General features: G+C 43.3%; 1 protein-coding gene across 5 annotated transcripts in view; it reads left to right on the top strand.

The window, feature by feature from the left end:
• epha7 (eph receptor A7) overlaps positions 1-7,022 on the top strand; it is a 217,983-nt gene extending 210,961 nt beyond the window's left edge. For 3 of the 5 annotated variants that reach the window (XM_061812987.1, XM_061812989.1, XM_061812986.1), the window contains one exon: positions 6,090-7,018. In XM_061812987.1, the coding sequence (XP_061668971.1) occupies positions 6,090-6,204 (115 nt within the window). In that variant the 3' untranslated portion in view covers positions 6,205-7,018. Of the gene's footprint in view, positions 1-6,089 lie in introns of all 5 variants that reach the window. The other 2 variants (XM_061812988.1, XM_061812991.1) reach the window with 2 other exon arrangements.
• Positions 7,023-20,882: the final 13,860 nt, after the last annotated feature.

Raw genomic sequence — 20,882 nt, 5'->3', positions numbered from 1 at the left:
GAAAGATTTTGAAATTCATGCAGCAGCAAATGAAGGATTTTAATTTAGGTAATACTGTGCCTCAGTCAAACATGATGTCTACTTATGCAGGATTACAAATTCTCTGAATATGAACTTCTGAAAGAAACTGCACTGGATATTCAATGAAGAAGCATGTGCAACAACCTCATCTTCCCTGGCATCCCAGAAAATGCTTTGGAAAACCCTGAAATCAAATTCAAATGTTTATGATGTCTGCACTTAAAATACAGTAAAATACAGTCGACAAGATCACTTTTCACCATGTCTGCCGATTGGGAGGCCATTGCACAGGAAATCGACTATGTCAAATCATTGTAAAGTTTGAACACTTTTAGTAGAAAGTGTTTGAAAAATCCTGGTCTTTCTGCTTTCCTGGTCTCCTTCATTCCACATGTACTAAGCAAAACATTCCTTCCACACCATAATTCACCATCACCCCACACTATAATCTCCTTTTGTTACTATTTGCTTGCTTTGCTGTTAGGCAGTAGTGCCTGGCAGCGGTGTGTGTGGATCTGGCAGTCATTGCATGGTGTTGCTCCACAAGTTGGATGGTTGCTTGGTGTTATGGCTCCCTTCTCATGTACTGTGCCTGCTCCCTGTGTTCCCCCTTACAGTTTTCTTGTTATGTGCCCCTATCAGCATTCCTTCACAACAAATAAGGGACATTCCCCCATCCCTGGGTTGGATGGGGACTGGCTGCATGGCGGGCCCTGCAAGTTTGGGGGGTGGTTCCTGTTCTCCTGGGGGTGAGGCAAGGTGTTGCAGGGCGTGTGGGGTGGTGGTGGTTGGGACGGGGGTCTCCCATTGGGTCCTTGCAGGCACTTGCGTCTGGCCAGTTGTTGGGGCACATCTGAGAGGCCAGCAGACCGCCTTGGGTACCATCAGTGTGGGATGTGTCCAGTCTAGTGGCTGGCTCTCTGGTGGACCGCTGGCCCCGTTCCTGTCTTTGATTGGTTGGTGACGTTAGTCGCCACATTGCAGGCACAGCAGTTAGAAGACATTTCTGTCAGTCTTTTTTCATGTACAATGGTGTGAATTCACTTGCATGTGTCCATAGGCACACCCCTTTGGGTATGGGACCACTCACGTTTTGTGACAACTTCTGTATATGCGAATTGCTTGTGTATCCCGCACCTCTATAATTCATTTAGTTAGTCCAACCGCACTTTAGTTGTACCACCAGGTTTACGACCCTTGTCCTGCATTATATCTTCCCATCCTTCCCTCACAAGTCATAGAGCTAAAGTGTCATGCAAAATCCATATTTACTGTAAACCTTCTCGTTGTATTTATGTAATGATTTAGTTTTGTCATTGCTCTTATTGATTCTCAATAAACTTCAAGTAAAATATCCAAAAATCACAGAGGAAGTTAAAAACTTCACTGTGACAGTAAAACTGCTCCAGCAAAAAGGGATCCGCATTCTCCATTCTGCTTGATCTGTGAACTTTTGTCTTGGCCTGCAGGACTAGCGGACTTTTTGGGTCAGGATCTTGAGCCCTGCACACCCAGTGGATTTTCTGATGCCTGGGAGCCCAAGATTCTGGTACCTATTTTTGATGAGGTCTTGCAGACTACCTGATTAATTCATTTAGCATCCGTGCGAGATAAACTAGCCATCCCGATGAACAATTGTCTCTATGTGGGAGTGGAGACCGGTGTAGGGTATGTGGGTTGGAAAGAAAATGTAATTAATCTGGAAGAAGGTACGAAGAATGTTAAACACCTGCGTTCACTTCTGGGTTTGTTGGATTTATGCTTTAATTGTTAAACTCAATCTAATTTGTCTCGTAAAGAGGAACACATTACTTTTCACACAGGCAAAATTTAGGGAACGTAATGAGAAACCTTGCTATATTTTATGAAATTGTTCAGAATAGAAGATAGGGTTGGACCCAAGTACACAGGCTAGCAGTCCAAAGAGTCAACGGTAAAAAAATCGTGAGTCAAAAATTCAAGGCTCAAAACAAGGCAGGGTGTATCTTACGAGGAGTAATGACATGGAACTAGATAATGCTGGAGCATAACAGTGAGGTGCAACAAACTGGCAAAGGACTGAGTGAGACACGAGGCAATATATACATGGAGTATTCAAGGTAGAGTAGGCACAGGTGGGGAAGCCAGGAGCAGGTACACACAAGGCAGAGGAATGACCACACTGATGACAGAAATACAAGTTCTAAATTACAGAGGTTCATTGTTAAACACATAGCACACACAAAACACAGCCAAGTGTGGAATTTTATTCCCCCTTGGAACAAAAGGAAGCAAAGTAAAACAAATATATTATCCTCTACACGTACTTCAAAGTGTGAATACTCCTCAACCACGATGTAGCTTACCACGACGTACATTGGCGAAAAGGGAAGGGTGAAGACGGTCACGGTACTTAGTACGGGAGTGTCTGGCCCCTCTAAATGTATGTGGGGGTGCAAAGGCTTAATTACACCGTTCCACTCAGAGTTAATATGTCAGGCAACTTAACAAACAAATTAAAAAGTTGCATTTTGGGAGCATTAGTTGTGTGCTGCTCTCTTCCTCATCCGCGGCCACAATTATTAAATGTTTTGCATAAAGCTCCATAAATTTCTCCTTTCTCTGTCAGAAAGGTGTCCGTTTTCTTTTTCTTATTTTGTAGCACTCTTTCTACGTGTAGTGCTTGGTTAACGTATTGTTACAGGCTGCCAGTTGGTTTGTCAACCCAATGTTTTTCAATGCATTGTTTTATAGGATTATTTGAATTCACATGAAGAGCATTTTTTAATTGCCCTTGATACACACTCGCTGGAGTGTGATCTTCAGGAATGCCACTGTTTGTTTTAAAACATGCAGTCATTCCAATTCTATATTCTTCAAATGGTTCATTGTTGTTTTATTTTGCTCTTCCAATGGCAGAAAATTTTGCTTTTTTTTTTAAATCTAGCAAAAGTGTGCGATATTAACCCTTGAACTCCCTGCTGCTGTGAGAAAGTACTTTGCTGTCATCCAAATTTGTTGTCCTTCCACACCATTTAAGTGGTACGATTTTCTCAAGTCTTCCATTCCCTGGACGAATTATGTTACATCAACTTCATGAGATGTCATACCTTTAATGGCCGTTTTCACATCATCTTGAGTCCAGTTGTTTTTTGTTTTGTTTTGTTTTTTGTGTGTGTTTCTCTATTATTTTATCCTGCAGGTTAACTATATATATTTTTTGTGTGTATGTTGAGCTGGCCAGCAAAGTCATATTGTGTTATCTACAAATTTAGATGTTTTATTTTAGGAGGATATTTGGTTTCTACAAACTTCTAGTCCTTACACATCATTATTATTTTTTTTCAGATGTTCTGTTTCAACTAAACTATTTTGCTATTTGTTTTTCCCCTGTTGGAGTCAGTGGTTCACCTAGGTTGACTATACTGACTTCCCCCTGAACAGCGTGACAATTACGTTCTGTTTGAGGTAATTCTCAAGCTTCTACCACAAGTGGCGGAGAATTCTTACCTCTGCATCCTCAAACAGTTGTCACTCAAATTCCTGTTCAAATGAGGTAGCAAACCTCCACTCACACTTTTACACATGCACACATTTCACGGAGCTCACGTACAGGACACACCTTGCCCTTTTCTCAGTTTTATAGACTTATCAGTCTACTCGATAGGGACTCGTATTCTCGAGGTTTGGTTCTGCCGCAGTCACCCAGATGCGCATTCACTCATTCCTCATGAGTGTGGGAGTTTCCTACTCACCAGAGATGTCTTCACTTCCTTCGGCTTCTCGTCAACCCTCAGCCTCCAGACGAAAAGTCGAGGCCCAGTCCCGGAAAGGGTCTCAAGTGCCGTGGCCACGGTCTTTGCCTGGACGTCAACTCAGCCCCTGGAAACCTCAGGTATCTTGAGATCCGGCTCGAAGGACCAAGTAAATGTCAGGTTCACCAATCAGACATTCATTAAACAGGACAAAAAAGGAAGAAAAGACACCAGTTCAAGTCTTGTGAGGAGAGAGGAGAGGAACTGTCTCGTACAATTCACCACTGCACTCTGTGATTATCCTCTCCTCAGCACCTATATTTATTTAGTTTTAAGACGCCTCTTATTTACATGGATGTTACAAAAAAGAGACGACAAGCAAAACAGTTTGAAACAAGGTGTACATGTGCGTGTGCATGTGTGGAAGATTGCTGAATACATGTGTGGTCATCATTTCATTAACAGTCAGCAGTTTTCACAGTTCTGATGATTAGATGTTTTTGTTCTTGCTATCTCCTGCTAGGAGGCTGCCACGTTATCGAGAGGAGAGCCAAGCATTTCTTTATTGGAAGCAGATGTATGATAATTATGATCACAATGATTCCTACAGGAGATCAAACTTCTTTTTGTTGAGAAGGGAGCATAATTTCAGGAGGCAAATCAAAGGGACCACCAATCTGTGTGGTCTACTGCGAAATCTCACTTTGATCCTGGCTTACGTGACCCTGCGCCCCCATACTCCATAGACCGATGCAGATGCTGCTCCGATGAGTAACTCGGGGGGTGCGAGTTGTTGAGAAAATGTCCAGGGAAGATTCACCGATGGTTAGCAAGTCTTTCTTGTGTACTTGAGTCCAGATATGACTGTAAAAACAAAATCATAGATAATACAAGGGAAAACCATGGCGAGGTCACCACATGTGTAGGCGCCATAAGGTGACTGTTTAAACATTAGTTTGGGCAAATCAACTGCTTTTGGTTCAAATCACGTTTCATGCTGCTTGGAGTCAAACCAAAACAAACTTCTCAAAATCTCACCATTGCACATGTAAAGTTGGCACACTCACACATACAAAAAGACATACATTGGGAATATTTTTTCAGAGCTTGTGAATTCTCAAAACAGACGTGCATGCTTGGTTGAACAACATTTGAGAGTATGTGCATGTTTGGTCTCCCAGAGAGAGGAGTCCACCCTTTGGCTGCTGCCAGTTTAAAAGAAAAAATGACTCTCACGACTATAAACCAGTATTTTAAGGGGACCTGCACGCTAATTACTTCAAGTATTATTCCATCCCCTCCATCCATCCATCCATCCATCCTTCCATTTTCTTTGTCACTTGCAAGGTCGGTGGGAGTGCTGGAGCCTATCCCAGCTGTCAACGGGCAGGAGGCGGGGTACTCCCTGAACTGGTCGCCAGCCAATCGCAGGGCACATAGAGACAAACAGCTACACTCACAATCACACCTAGGGGCAATTTAGAATGTTCAACTAATGTTGCATGTTTTTGGGATGTGGGAGGAAACCGGAGTGCCTGGAGGAAAACCACGCAGGTTCGGGGAGAACATGGAAACTCCACACAGGCGGGTCTGGGATTGAACCCGGCCCTCAGAACTGTGAGCTGAGCCACCCTGCCACCCATTTCGGCATTCAAATTTTTAAAAATATTTATTTAGAATAACAGCATGGTGGTTCAACTGGTTATAGTGTCTGCCTCACTGTACTGAGCATTGGGGTTCAAATCCTGGTGCCATCTATGTAGAGTTTGCATGTCCTCCCCGTGCCTGCGTGGGTTTTCTCCGGGCACTCTGATTTCCTCCCACATCCTCAAAAAATACATGCTAGATTAAGTGAAGATTCTAAATTTCCCATAGGTGCGTAAATGTGCATGCAAATAGCTGTTTGTCCTCCAATTGCCTGGCAACCGGCTCAGGGTGTACCGCTCTTCCTGGCTGAAAACAGTTGGGATAAGTTCTAGCACTCTTTCGAAGGAGAAGCAGGTCAGAAAATTGATAGTTGGGATGCTTCAGAATAATTATTTTGGGGGGAAAATGACCTTTTGATGGATAGCAACTGCCAATAATTCAAATACCTATGTCAGTCAAACATATTTTCTAAAGGAAATTCAACAGGCCATGTCTTTACAGTTATTGATTAAATTATAAAAAAATTACCCGTATGTAGTATATGGTCATACAATTTCTCACAATATGTTTACATCTCAGACACCAAAATTGTGTAATGATCGTTGTGTCATGGACATGTTGCCAAACCTAATTTTAACTCACCAAATCAATTAATTCCACTAACTGATGTATTCTCCTGTCTTCCAGGGATATCATGACGTTGGGTATCACACTGGTGGACCATCAGAAAAAGATGATGAACAGCATTCAAATAATGAGATCCCAGATGTTGCAGCATCAAAATATAGGTGTTCAGGTCTGATCAGTGCAATTGTAGTATGAAATGGAGCTAGGTGTGACTCTGAATAAATGGACATCGGATATCAGATTACTGCAGCTGCGACCAGAAGGAAAAACAAGATCCTGGGCATCAAGTAGAGGAAAAGATACGAAAAACAAGAGCAATCTTTCTTATTTTTTCAAATGAGCTAATCAAAACATATCAAATGAAGTGAAAATAATGTTTTTAAATAACCTAGCCACCTGCACACTATCACAATGTTTTGCTCTTTAAAAAGAACTAAAAGTGTTGAATTTTAATGCATACACAGTGACGTGAAAAGTTTTTTTTTTTTTTTGCATATGCATCACGCACAAATATTTCAAATCATCAAACCAATTATATCACTCAAAGACAACCCAAGGAAATAAAAAAGCAGTTTTCGAATGACAAAATGAATTTATTTAGGCACAAAAAAATCCAGACCTTTCTGACCCTACCATCCAACCTTACCCCTTGTTAAATTACAAAGTCATTGTGGCTAACTACAAATTTGGGAAAGGTGAGTTGGATTTCACAAGCCAAATGCAAACCTGATGACCACCATATTCGACGAATCAAGAAATCACCTAAAAAGAATCAGAGAACGTGAAGTAGTGAACTTTCAAGAACCAATGCATCATGCCACAGCCCGAAGAAATTCAAGAAGAAATGAGAAAAAAATGATTGAAATCCATTAGTCTGGAAAAGGTTACAAAGGCATTTCCAAGTATTTGGGGCTCCAGTGAACCACTATCCGAGCCATTATCTACAAATGGAGAAAACTGAGAACAGTGGCAAACCTTCCCAGGACTGGAGTGGACAACCAACTAAAATTACTCCAAGAGTGCGATGACGACTCATTCTTGAGGTTGCAAAAGAACCTCGAACAACTTCTAAAGACCTGCAGGCCTTGCTGGTCTCAGCTAAGGTCAGTGTTCATGACTCTTCCAAAGACACTGGCCAAAAATGGCATAAATGGGAGAGTTCCCAGGTGAAAATTCATGCTGTCAGCAAAGAATACAAAGGCTCATCTCACATTTGTCCAAAAACATCTTGATGACATTGGAGAAACATTCTGTGGACTGACAAGTCATAAATTTAACTTTTTAGAAGTTGTGCGCCCTGTTACATCTGGCGTAAAAATGGCACAGCATTTAATAAAAAGAACACAATGCCAACAGTGAAGCATAGTGGTGGCACTGTGATGGTCTGAAACAATTAATTCTCATATGTACCAGAAAATCCTGAAGGAGAACGTCTGCCCAGAAGTTTGTGACCTTAAACTCATGTGCTCTTGGATCATGCTGCAGGACAATAATCCGAAACGCTCAGCAAGTCCAACTCTCAATGGCTCAAAAAATAACAAAATTAAGGTTTTAGAGTGGCCAAGTCAAAGATTTAAATCTCATTGAGATGCTGTGGTGTGACCTTCAACGGGCAGTTTATGTGAGTAAACTGTCCAATATGGCAGAGCTGAAACAATACTGCAAAGAAAAGTAGAACGAAATTCCTTCAGAGCGATGTCAAAGACTCATCACCAATTATCACAAACACTTAATTTCAGTTATTGCTGCCAAGAGTGGCACAACCTGCTATTAGGTTCAGGGTGGCGATTACTTTTTCATGGTACTGCGTGCCAGTGTGTGCGTGTGTGTGCGTGTGTGTGTGTGTGTATATATATATATATATACACACACACACACACGCACATTTTCTAACCGCTTATCCTTACAAGGGTCGCAGGAGTGCGGGGGCCTATGGCAGGTGTCATCAGGCAGAACATGCAGGATCCCAGCATCTCAGACTCTCACCAGCATTCAACCACTACACTCAGTGACTAGATAACTAGATGACATCTCTCTTTATACAGTACAGTTTTATATCCAGTTACTGTCTTCTTCTTTTCCTTTTGGCTTGTCCCGTTAGGGGTCCCCACAGCACATCATCTTTTTCTATATGCACCTATCATCTACATCTTCCTCTTTAGCATCAATTGGACTCATGTCTTCCATCACAATCCCTCATATCTTCCCTTACAACATCCACTCACCTTCTCTTTGTTATTCCTCTCGCTGTTTTGCCTGGCAGCTCCATCCTCAGCAACCTTCTACCAATCATACTCTCCACTCCACTCACACTCTCACCTCTGGCCATGTGCAAACCATCGAAGTCTGCTCTGTCTTACCGTGTCTCCAAAAATTCTAATTTTGGCTCTTCCTCTAATAAAGTAATTTCTAATCCTATCCAATCTGCTCACTCTCAGAGAGAACCTCAACATCTTAATCTCTGCCACCGCCAGCTCTGCTTCCTTTTGTCTCTTCATTTCCACCATCTCTAATCCGTACATCATGGCTGGCCTCACCACTGTTTTATGACCTTTGTCCTTCATCCCAGCAGAGACTCTTCTGTCATATCACATAGCCGACACCTTCCGCCAGCTGTTCCAACCCTCTTGGACTCGTTTCTTCACTTCTGTACCATACCATTGCTCCAGATTATTTTTTTAAGTCGTCCACCCTCGCTATCTCTTGTGTCTATCTCATCCCCCCACCCCCATCCGTGATTCTTCTATCACACCTATGGCACACCTCACCACTGTTCTGTTGCCCTGATATCTGGCTTGTACTATTTTAGCATATTTCTCCACCACACCAGACTTATACATGCAGTACCACAGTTCCTCTCTTGGTACTTTGCCATGGGCTTTCTCTAGATCCACAAAGACACAATGGAGCTCCTTTTGACCTTCGCTGGACTTTTCCTCTAGCATCCTCAAGGCAAATAATGCATCTGTGGTGCTCTTTCAAGACATGAAACCATACTGTTGCTCGCATATACTTACTTCTGTCCTGAGTCTAGCCTCCATTACTCTTTCCCAAAACTTAATTGTATGGCAACTTTATTCCCCTATAGTTTCATACCTCCACGGGTGTCACATGTGTCCTCTTAATCTTCTTCCTCACTACCTGAGTCAGCCTACACACCACCATCCGATGCTCTTATGCTACACGCTCCCCTACCACTAATTTACAGTCAATGACCTTCAGATTACATCATCTGCACAAAATGTAATCCACCTCCATGCTTCCACCTCTGCTCTTGTAGGTCACTGTGTTTCTGCCTCTTCTGGAAAAATAGCGCATAGCCACAAATCAATCCAGCCATCCATTTTCTTATCCGCTAATCTTCACGAGGGGTTGAGGGAATGCTGGAGCCTATCCCAGCTGTAAACTGGCAGGAGGCAGGGTACACCTTGAAGTGGTTACCAGCCAATTGCAGGGCACATTGAGACAAATGGCAAATTTAGAGTGACCAATTATTGTTGCATGTTTTTGGGATGTGGGAGGAAACCAGAGAAAACTAGAGAAAACCCACACAGGCACGGGGAGAACAAGCAAACTCTACACAGCCAGGTGAACCCGGGACCTCAGAACTGTGAGGCCAACGCTTTCCAGCTGAGCCACCTGCTGGCATAGCCACAAATCACATTATACATAATACCCTCATTTTCGAGTTTCAGCCTCATCACTCGATCTGAGACTCTTTTCACCTCCAAGACATTCTTCAACAGCTCTTCCTTTAAAATAACCCCTACTTTCATTTTTATTTTTCTGCCTTACTACCTTTCCACCTCCTCTCATGGACAATATACAAACCTTTCTCCGAATCATAATGTCAACCAACTCCTGGGCTTTTCCTGTCATAGTCCCAACATTCAAATTCCTTACACTCAGTTGTAGGCTCTGTGCATTCCTCTTCTTCTGTTGCTGAAGAATCCACTGTCCTCCTTTTCCTTGTCTTCGACCCACAATAGGTGAATTTCCGCCGACGCCCTACAGGTTAACGGTGTTGGGGGCGGGCCTTGTAAACCCGGGCCACAACCTCTCTGGTATGGGATCCTTTTGATGAACGCTCATATTTGTTTGGAAAAGGTTTCAGCCAGCTGCCCTTCCTGACCCAACCATCTGCATTTATCTGGGCTTGGGATCAGCCTACAGATTGCACTCGCTTGTGTCAGCGTAGGGTTGCATTTCTATAAAAATAAAAAATGATCTTGAATTCTCTCGTGGCTGATTGATTCCTATGTTCCTCTGCCTAACTGATAGTTTGTAGTTTAAATTGTGCTTTGTAAGCCTGTCTCTTCGTGGGTGCCATTTTTGGGGGTCCTACGCCAAAACGATTTCCCACAACGCATATACCAACTTTTTATACCTTCAAAACGATGTTGTTTTGCTCTACACATATACTGCCGTTTTATACCTCTGGGGGGTCTGCCTTTAGCGTCCTCTCCTATGCCCACACTTTCCCCTGTAACGTCTGCATGCTGTCCTCTCACACATCCGCTTTTTCTCTATATAAGCAGCATGATGGCATTAAATCCTCCCACTTACTTCCAGATTTTGGACATTGGTGCACATATTGGGTGCTACGTATTATAAGGCCATTTTAGGAAAAAAAATAATACTTTTAAATGCGCCTTATCGTTGTGAAGTGACAGTACTTACAAATGCAACACATACGCACATATATATGGTTACACAAGACAATAAGGCTTGGTCCAAGGATGGATGGTTGGACAATCATGTTACTGATTCAAGTAATTAGTCAGTGAAATTCAGGATATGATTACTTAAGCTACTTTTTGATTGCAAATTGACTAATTGACTGACTTCCCCAAGCAGAGATGTTTGCAGATGCTTGCAACGTGTGTACTAATATGGCCATAGTATCCGTTTGCCACTGTGTGTTTTAAAATAATTTATTGCTTCTCTTTATTTTTGTTTTTTATTCTTTCACAAGTTAAATTATTATGTTGAGTCAGCACCCATAAGCATCCAAAAAACTAACCAGAAATATATTATGAGCGGTGGTTTACAAAGGCAGGGAGCACTACTTAAAGGGTAATATCACAAAAAAAAACATCAAAATGTTGTATTTGTGCATGACAAGTATACTAAGTATAAGAGAAGATTTAATGAGTTATTTCCAAGCAAATTTGTAATATTTAAAAATTTCTTAAAGGTAGTGTGCCAAATGGATACAGTGGTTGTTAAAGTGTTTATGCACTATATGTTTAATCATAAAATAACCAAAGGCAATTTTTTCTTTAATAAAACAGGAATAAAACACATAATCAGGGAAAGAAAACACAAAATTGGCCACTAAAAGTCACAAATGTGATAATTGTCAGTGTTGGTTTGCAAGGATAATCAAAGTGGAATATTGCTCTTGTCCTTGCATGCAGCATGAATTCATGCTGTGTTTGGAATTATGAGTGTATCCCTGTAAGAGCCGTCATGCTGTAGTTCACTGCGTTGGATCTGTTTTCATCTGCGCTGAGAGTATGCGACAAGAGCGGAAATGCGCAGTTGCGCAGGTTAGAGGGAACATTGCTCTTGCTTCAAAAATCGTCTGAGGCACTCCAGTGCTGACTGGTAGAGCACGAAAGCCTCCTCTAGTGCAGCAAAGTTGGCTAATGAAGACACAAACCCGCTTCAGCCTACGCCTTGCATCTGGCATGAGTATGAAGGCAAGAATTGGAAGGATGGCTCCTGAATTCGAGTGAGCATTGGTGACAATGGAGATTTTTTTTTAATTCCACCAGTGGAAATCGGCCATGTTCATCATGGAAGCACATTACCCTTGTAAGGTGGTTAAAAAAATAAATAAATAAACATTGTCTGTCCAGCCTGACTGATAATAATTTCATCACTTCCATTTATAAATTTTAATTTAAATGTTTCATTGTTGTTAATGAGACTGCATATTAAAAACTACTCAATGTTTGGGGTTCTTTTATTGGCTCCGAGCTCCTGGTCCATCACGAAGCGTAGTATTCTGTCCAGGACGGTAGTGGCAGCTGATGAATTTTGGTGCCTGGTGCCCTCAGCTGGTGAGCATTCCTTGAAGTGTCATTACAACTCCAAATTGCTTTCCTATATTGACGCTGGTCAGCTACAAACATGTTGATTGAACGCCAGAGCTTGTTTTCGTTGATCACAGAGATACCATTTACAATGCTTTCAGCTTATCAGTCATTCAGACCCAGCACTGCTCACTTGATCTCAAAGTCAGAATTCTTAAAAAAAAAAAAAACTGATACTCTCATCCCTCAAGATGTTTGCCATCAAAATGGAGGGACCAGCTGTCTTTGTGTAGACTCTCCTTCATTTTCCTTTTGACCTGAAAGAATGAAAAGCAGAAGACAATGCTAAATCAAGCCTGAACAATATGTCCACTACTGTAAATCAGAAAAGTGACTCATTTTTATTGAACTCACCAGGGTTGCTTTCTTGAAAAGTGCCTGGTATACTGTTGGTTGGGATGGTGTGGGGATGTTGACTCCTTCCTCTAACAGCTTCGGGCAGATGTTAGAAGCTTTGGTGGTCAAAATATGTGTGCAAGTGAGCAGGTTCATACTAATCACAATTTTGTGACGTTTCCTCGTGGAGGAGTGAGCACTATCGGGCTGGTTGCTCTTATCTCTCAAGTGTTCTGGTTCTGATTCAATGTCAGTCTCCTGCACAGTGTCAAATGAAGGAACTGACATGCTAGCCTTTGTGCTGTGTGTCAGTCTTTTGGATGGGTGTATCATTTCCATGTCAACGGATTTTCTAGTGGAGTAGCCCACATGTCTGTTAATCTCCTGTACGTTTCTTTGTCCTCAGCATTCAGCCATTCCCCATCCATTTTTGACATCAAATACATCATCTAAATTTCCATAATCTCCCCATATGGTGCATTCATCAAACACTTGCACCACCTTGTCCATCTTTGGACTTACTGCTTGATCAGAGATGATTGGAGAGTTAAGTTGTTTAGTCCACAAAAGGTTTACCTCCTTGGAAATTTTCATCTTTCCGCCCTTTGATGTCTGGTGCCATGTATTTAAAGCAGGGCTCACCAACACAGTGCCCGCGGGTGAATGGTAGCCTACGAGGACCATATAAGGTGCCCGCGAGGTATGTTCTAAAAATACCATAGGCCACAATTTGTTACTATTATTTGTGCTTTAAATTCTTAAATCTGACTTACTTACATGAATTAAAATTTTAAAATATCTGTAATGTAATTTACTACAACAAATTAAAACGAAAATATTTTATGAACGTGTAATGAACTGAGTCTCAAACTTGGCGCAAACAGGTTACGGAGCCCTTCATACGATCGGTGCTAACGAAGTAGCCGTCAGCCTCAAAAAGGTTGCTGGTTTAAATCATCCAATTGTTTCTCTTGAGTGGCATTCATGTTCTGTCCAATTATAGGGTTTGCACCAGTTAGATAGGCCCTCTCAGAATTGTGGATTTGTTTAAGTCAATCATATTTTTTTTCCCAAAATTTTCTTGTTCCTCTCAACTTCGTCGGAACTCTTTTTGTGTGATATTCTGAGCCAACCATTCAGTATTAAATAACTTGAACAACACAAATTTCACTAATTCGACATGGCATATATTTCTGGGATAGCTTTAGGCCCACAACAAATAACATATTGTTCCGCACGGACTGTTTTTTGTTATTACACTTCCGATGTTGTTTTGTTGATGTCTGCCATCAAGACGAGGTTTGTTTCTGTGTTCGACACTAAGCCTCCGACTCCTTTTCTTCGGCGCTATACTGGTCACCGACGTCAGTCCCGGCATTTCCGAGATTGAACCGAACATGGCAACCGCCATCCTCAAATTGCCGGAGTTTACGGAGACATCCGCGGCAGCGTGGTTCACACAAACGGAGGCTCAATTCGCCCTCCACGGGATCTCTGATGATACTGCGCGTTATTACCACGTTCTCTCAGCCCTCGGGAGCTCAAGGGCGGCCAGAGCAGTGAGTTTCATCACATCTCCCCCGGCTCGAGATAAATATGCTGGGCTCAAGGCTCACCTCCTCAAGGTTTTCGAGCTTTTACAGCCAGAGCGTGCCCGACCTCTTTTGGCAATTGATGGACTGGGGGACAGCTAACCTTCCGAACTCGTGGAAATGGAAATGATGCTAAACCTGCTGGGCGCGGAGGAGCCCAACTTCATTTTCATGTAACTGTTTCTCAGACACATGCCGCTGCATGTTCAGACGGCGCTCGCTAACAGTACTATCACTGAGCCCCGTGCTCTGGCTGAGGAGGCCGACCGTTTCGTCCTGGCCACCCAGCGCTTCTCCCCTGAGCTGCTGTCCCCGGCACGCAGTTACTCGCCCCCATGCACGGGGGTGCCATCCAGCAGGGGCCCCATCGCCACCGGCGTCCGGGCTGGCACAGGCTTGTGCTACTTCCACGCCCGTTTTGGCGCGAAAGCGAAGAAGTGCCGCGCCCCTTGCAACTACGACGCGCCACGAAACGCCAAAGCCCATGCTCCGTAGCGGCCGTGAGCCTGGGCGCGAAGAGCCGGCTGCTGTTCATCAAGGACACCCTTTCCGGGCGCAAATTCCTTTGTGACACTGGCACCCAGAAGAGCATCCTGACTGCCACTGCGGAGGACGCTGCTGGCGGGACTCAGGGGCCACCCCTACTGTCCGCTAATGGCTCCCCTATCCGCTCGTATGCCATAAAGACTGTGGACTTGTGTTTCGGGGGTCAGCACTTCACATGGGACTCTGTCACTGCCGACGGCTCGTTCCCTCGGTGATGATTTTTTTTGCGCCCACGGGCTGCTGGTGGACGTTAAGAAGGTCGATCTGGTGGGCGCACTGACTTTCTCCTCGGTTGCCTGTGTCCGCAATGAGGCGACTTTTGGCGGTCTCTCCAGTTCACTCTCAGATGGCACTAAGTATCAGGTCCTACTTGGTAAGTTCCTTGGCTTGACACGGTCCACTTCCTCTCCTGCCACATCTAAACATGGGGTCAAGCACCACATCGAGACCAAGGGCCCCCCAATTCCCGCTAGAGCCTGACGGCTCGACCCCGATAAGCTAGCAGTTACAAAGTCTGAGTTTGCCAACATGGAGCACTGTGGCATCGTCCGCTGCTCGGATAGCCCTTGGCCCTCGCCGCTACACATCGTCCCTAAACTGAGTTGAGGGTGGCGACCGTGTGGTGACTACCACCGCCTTAATGATGCCACTACACCCAACCGCTACCCTGCTCCACACATTCAGGACTACTTGCCCACCTTCCGGGCAAAATTCTGTTCTCCAAGATCGACCTGGTGCGCGGTTATCATCAGGTTCCCGTGCACCCCTTAGACGTTACCAAGACGGCTGTAATCACACCGTTTGGCCTGTTGGAGTTTCTGAGGATGCCGTTTGGTCTCAAAAACGCGGCCCAATCTTTCCAACATTTAATGGATTTGATGCTCATAGACTTGCCCTTTGTGTTCGTCTATTTGGATGACATCCTAGTCGCAGGCAGTCCACAACCTCTCCCACCCCGGCAGGAAACCGTCCGTGAGGCTGGTGGCCCAGAGTTTTGTGTGGTGCGGGTTTAAGAAGGATGTGCAGGCCTGGGTCGACTTGCGTGCTAAGGTGCATCGCCACACAAAAGCCCCCTTAGAGCCCTTTGCTGTCCCCGAGAGGAATTACGACCATGTCAACGTTGACTTGGTGGGTCCGCTTCCTCCCTTGCATGGTTTCACCTACTTGCTCACCATGGTGGACAGGACGACGAGCTGGCCCGAAGCTGTTCCTCTCTCCTCGATGACGTCGTCAGACGTGGCCCAGGCGTTCATCGGCACAAGGGGTGCGCGCTTCTGGACCCCGTCCAACCTTTCCTCCGAGCGTGGTCCTCAGATTACCTCCGAACTCTGGAACGCACTCGCTGAGAGTTTGGGGGTCAAGCTGCACTCCACTACTGCCTATCACCCCCAGGCGAACGGTCTCTGTGAGTGGTTCCACCGCTCTATTAAAGCAGCCCTGCATGCCGGCTTGACGGACGGCAACTGGTTGGATAAGCTCCGTGGGTCATGCTTGGCCTCAGATGTGCCCCCAAGGAGGACCTGATGTCTTCATCCACCAAGCTCGTTTATGGCTAGCCGCTGTGGGTCCCCGGCGAAATCATCCCGGATGCCACGGCGCCTTGGTCTGCAGCCAGGCAACGGTCCTCCCTACTGGAGGCCGCCACAGGGTTCGCGCCAGTTCCCACATCGCGACATGGCACCCCGGCTGTCCGACTGCCCCGTTGCCTGCGCTCAGTGGATTTTGTGTTCATTCGACATAACGCCCACCATGGACCCCTGCGCCCCCCCATATGACGGCCCGTTCAGGGTCCTGGAGGACAGGATAAGAGCCTGCTTGTGGACATTGGCGGTAGACCCGAAACTGTTTCCGTGGACAGGGTCAAGCCCGCTCACCTGGACATTGCCCAGCCTTCGGGTTTGACCCTCCCCCCGCGCTGGGGTCGTCCCCCTTTGCCCTGTGCCCCTTCCCCTGCCGGGGTGCCCTCGACCCCACCAGGGCCCTTGTCCCTTGACTCAAGGGACAGTGCAGTCTCCCCCCCTCCCCCCCAGCCCCTGCAGTGCACACCCGTCGTCCCTCCACGGCATGGGGATTTTGATTATGGCTGAATTCTGGGGGGGCTTGTTTGATGTTTACATCATTCACCTACAGGACCTCGAGTTGGGTTGTGGGGTTCCGCACTCACTGTTTTTGTTGTTACACTTCCGGTGTTAGTTTTGTTGATGTCTGCCATTAAAATGAGATTTGTTTCTGTGTTCAACACTCCGCCGTCGACTCCTTTTCTTCTGTGCTACAATATCACTTGTTGAACAAAACACATTTCCCCTAACTCTGGTTGGCTTACATAGTGAAACTGAGATGAGAAACTGAAACTCCCATATTATGGGATGGCTGTAGGCTACTATTTATCACTACTAAACGGGACACATTTCTCAAAATTTACATGTCTTATGAAGAGAAAGCAAGAATAGAAACTGAAACTCGAGTATATTATGATTGCAACTTATCTTTGATCCATTTTTTGTCAAATTAACTTGTAATGGCCCTTGTGGTAACTTTTACGGTTTAGCATTTCATATCATTGGGTGTAATGTATGTTTTATAGATTTTTGTTTCTGAGACTTTTTTTTTTAAAGAGTGTTAAAAATGGAGTTTGGTTTCTTCAGTCATGATGCAAGACTTTGATTTTGGAAAGGAAACATTTAAACCAAAACCTTAAAGGAACACTCTCCCCAAATTTCATATGTGCAATAAACCCTCCAATGTGAATTTATAATATTATTACATATATTTGGACATTAATTGAAAATAAATTGAAAATAAAGAACAATTTGGAAATCCAACCAAAATATGGATGTGTGCCAGCTTTCACAGCCAAACGCGGAAGAAACTCCGCCTCTGACGTCGCCAGTCCTTATCATTACAGACCATTCGTTCTAGCTAAGCCAACATGCCAATGTGTTGTGCAACAAAACTGATAAAATGCACCCAAATTTCTCCTTCTTTAACCATCATGGGGTTAACCTGACGGGATAAAGCAGCTCCATCCTCAGCACCCTTCTACCAATATACGCACTCTCTTGCCTCTGGACATGTCCATACCATCGAAGTCTGCTGTCTCTAACCTTGTCTCCAAAACATCCAACTTTGGCTGTCCCTCTAATGAGCTCATTTCTAATCCTATCCAACCTGCTCACTCCAAGCGAGAACCTCAACATCTTCATTTCTGCGACCTCAAGTTCTGCTTCCTGTTGTTTCTTCAGTGCCACCGTCTCTAATCCGTACATCATGGCCGGCCTCACCACTGTTTTATAAACTTTGCCCTTCATCCTAGCGGAGACTCTTCTGTCACATAGAACAGACACCTACTGCCAACTGTTCCACCCCGCTTGGACCCGTTTCTTCACTTCCTTACCACACTCACCATTGCTCTGTACTTTTCCACAAGCATCCTCAAGGCAAATAATGCATCTGCGTTACTCTTTCTAGGCATGAAATCATACTGTTGCTTGCATATACTTACTTCTGTCCTGTGTCAAGCCTCCACTACTCTTTCCCATAACTTCATTGTGTGGCTCATCATCTTTATTCCTCTGTAGTTTCCACAGTTCTGAACATCACCTTTGTTCTTAAAAATGGGAACTAGTACACTTTTCCTCCATTCTTCTGGCATCTTCTCTCCCGCTAGTATTCTGTTGAATAAGTTAGTCAAAAACTCCACAGCCACCTCTCCAAATTGCTTCCATACCTCCACAGGTATGTCATCAGGACCAACTGTCTTTCCATTTTTCATCCCGTTCAGTGACTTTATAAGTTCCCCCTTACTAATCACTGCCACTTCGTGGTCATTCGGCGTTGCCTCTTCTACTCTTCCTTCTCTCTCATTTTCTTCATTCATTAACTTCTCAAAGTACTCTAATTTCTTAAAAATACTGCACAAATTTTTCCCAAAATATTTTCAAAAAGTTAAGAGAACGCATTATATTTAGGTATAGATGAAAAATAAAAAATACAATCACATTGTATAGTTGTATACAAGTACATAGCATGGTAAAAATGTATACATATACATTTCGATATGCTATTCAATGTCATATGTTACACATTTATATATATTACGGTAACGTGCGCCCCCAACTTGAGCACTCAGAGCTCCTCTGGGAGCTTCCATTTTACGATTGTTAGCGTAGCATGCCTGTTGCTACTTCACCAAAAATCAGAAACGACTGCCCATGAATTTGTTTAAACTTAAACTAAGACAAAAAATGTCGACTACAACGGCGAGTTGTGCAGCAGCTTTTAAAAGAAATGTTTAATCACTCGTGCCGATGAGGCCGCAAACCCAGAAGTCACGCCTCAGTCACCTCAATGGCTTCAAGTGGGTATTAAAACAACACACAATTGAAATGCTAGCTTTTAAAAAATGTGCCGAATATGCTCATTTCTACGTAGTTTGAGCTCACGATGTTTTGACAGCCACCTGACACTATAGTGAAAGATGCTACGGATTGGAGCCGAATGGAAGAGGAGAGGTTGCACTGTGCAACCCAAACTTATAAAAATATTTCAAGTCATCAATGATGAGTTTCACAGGTTTCATAAACTGCACTATGCACAAACCTTTTATGGACAAATATTTCATGTAGTGTTTCCTAAACAATGTTACAGGGTTCATATTTTTAAGACTGAAATATGTGTTAGCAGTAATCATAAAATGTTGTGTCTTCATTGAGCTTTTATTTTAGTTGGTTGAGAGATTCTGTTCTGACAATTACAGGGACCAGGACAAGCACGTCTTGTGGCCTGTCCCGAGATTATATTACTGCTACATCACCACATGCACATTATTGTTAATGATTGTTGTACGGAGAGTTTTTTTGAAAAACAATACAAGTACAAACCTAACAAAATATAAATACAGATCATTCCTAATTTTGTGAGCATATTAGTAGTGGCAAATTGGTGGTGCGCATTGTACATTGGTTGAAGGGTTTTCCTGATTTTTATAGGTCAACTTTGTGGGTGTGCATTATACTTCAGGACGCATTATACTTGAGAAATTACAGTACTCTTTCCATCTACTTAGCACACTACTGGCATCAGTGAACATATTATTATCGCTATCCTTAATCCCCTTTACTTGTTGCACATCCTTCCCATCTCTATCCCTCTGTCTGGCCAACCGGTAGAGATCCTTTTCTCCTTCTTTCGTAAGATGATGATGGCCTCAAGTGGATAGATAAAATACCTGCATTTCACTGGTATCAGATATTGCCATTGAATCGCATATACAGAATAACATTTATGAATTTATTTCATAATATAATATAATAAATGGTTGCTTCTTATTTTAGGCGGTTTAGGGAATGTAACCACCATGATAAACGAGGGTTTACTGTACTATACATTTCAGAAAGACAGAAAGGTGGACCTATTATTCATATGAAATTTGACACATGATAGTTATTTATACATATTGTAAAAATGTTTTCTATGTGATTCCATTTGTGTGCTTGTCAATCAAGGTTGTCTTGCTTTCCTTATGTATCGTAGCTGAAACTTGCACTCCAAAAACACAATTTAAAGCTACAAGTACTAGTGTGCAGAGAAGGAATAAACTAAATGAAGCAATAAGTCTCAGGTTCAAAAAAGTAACTTCTCTTGAGATTTCTTAGGTGCCAGTCATATGCTGAGAGGGTGTGATCCATTTGGAAAGATTTATTCAGTCACTAGAAATCTACCAAATATGGTGCCTGATCATTAATATAGGGTTCCAGGATTAAAAGTTCTTGATTAAAAATTGAGCTATTGTACAGTATATGACCAGACATCGATTCTAATGTTCAACATCTTCATTGTTCACTCTTTTGAACTGCAAATCATTAATCAATGAAATTAATTTAACTCCATGTGTCTGTTAATAGTCGTAACTATAGGTGTTTTTAGCTAATAGTTGTACCATCACCTCAAACGTCCAAGACTTTTACAAATGAGTGTTTACAAAGTCTTATCCAAAAAGATAAGAACAAGCTGTCATTGCAGTGACTTGGTTTATAAAGATATAAACAATTATAGATAGTATAAAGAAACATACAATTTTGACATTGGCTTACCAATGTATGAATAAACCAAAATTGTCAAAATGTTTTGAGGACATTTACAACCCTTAATCCGTCTCGTGTAGCATTTTGAAAATCAGCCAAGTGCAAATGAAATCAAAAGGCAGGGAAATTAACCAGTTCCATGGAGTTGTGTGCTCAATTTAACTTAATTTTGGATTTTGATTCCTTGGATTTTGG

This window comes from Syngnathoides biaculeatus, chromosome 23, assembly GCF_019802595.1.
Source record: "Syngnathoides biaculeatus isolate LvHL_M chromosome 23, ASM1980259v1, whole genome shotgun sequence".
NCBI classification, from domain to species: Eukaryota; Metazoa; Chordata; class Actinopteri; order Syngnathiformes; family Syngnathidae; genus Syngnathoides; species Syngnathoides biaculeatus.
Note: the sequence above shows the minus strand (reverse complement) of the source record. Positions and strands in the feature narration are given on the sequence as shown.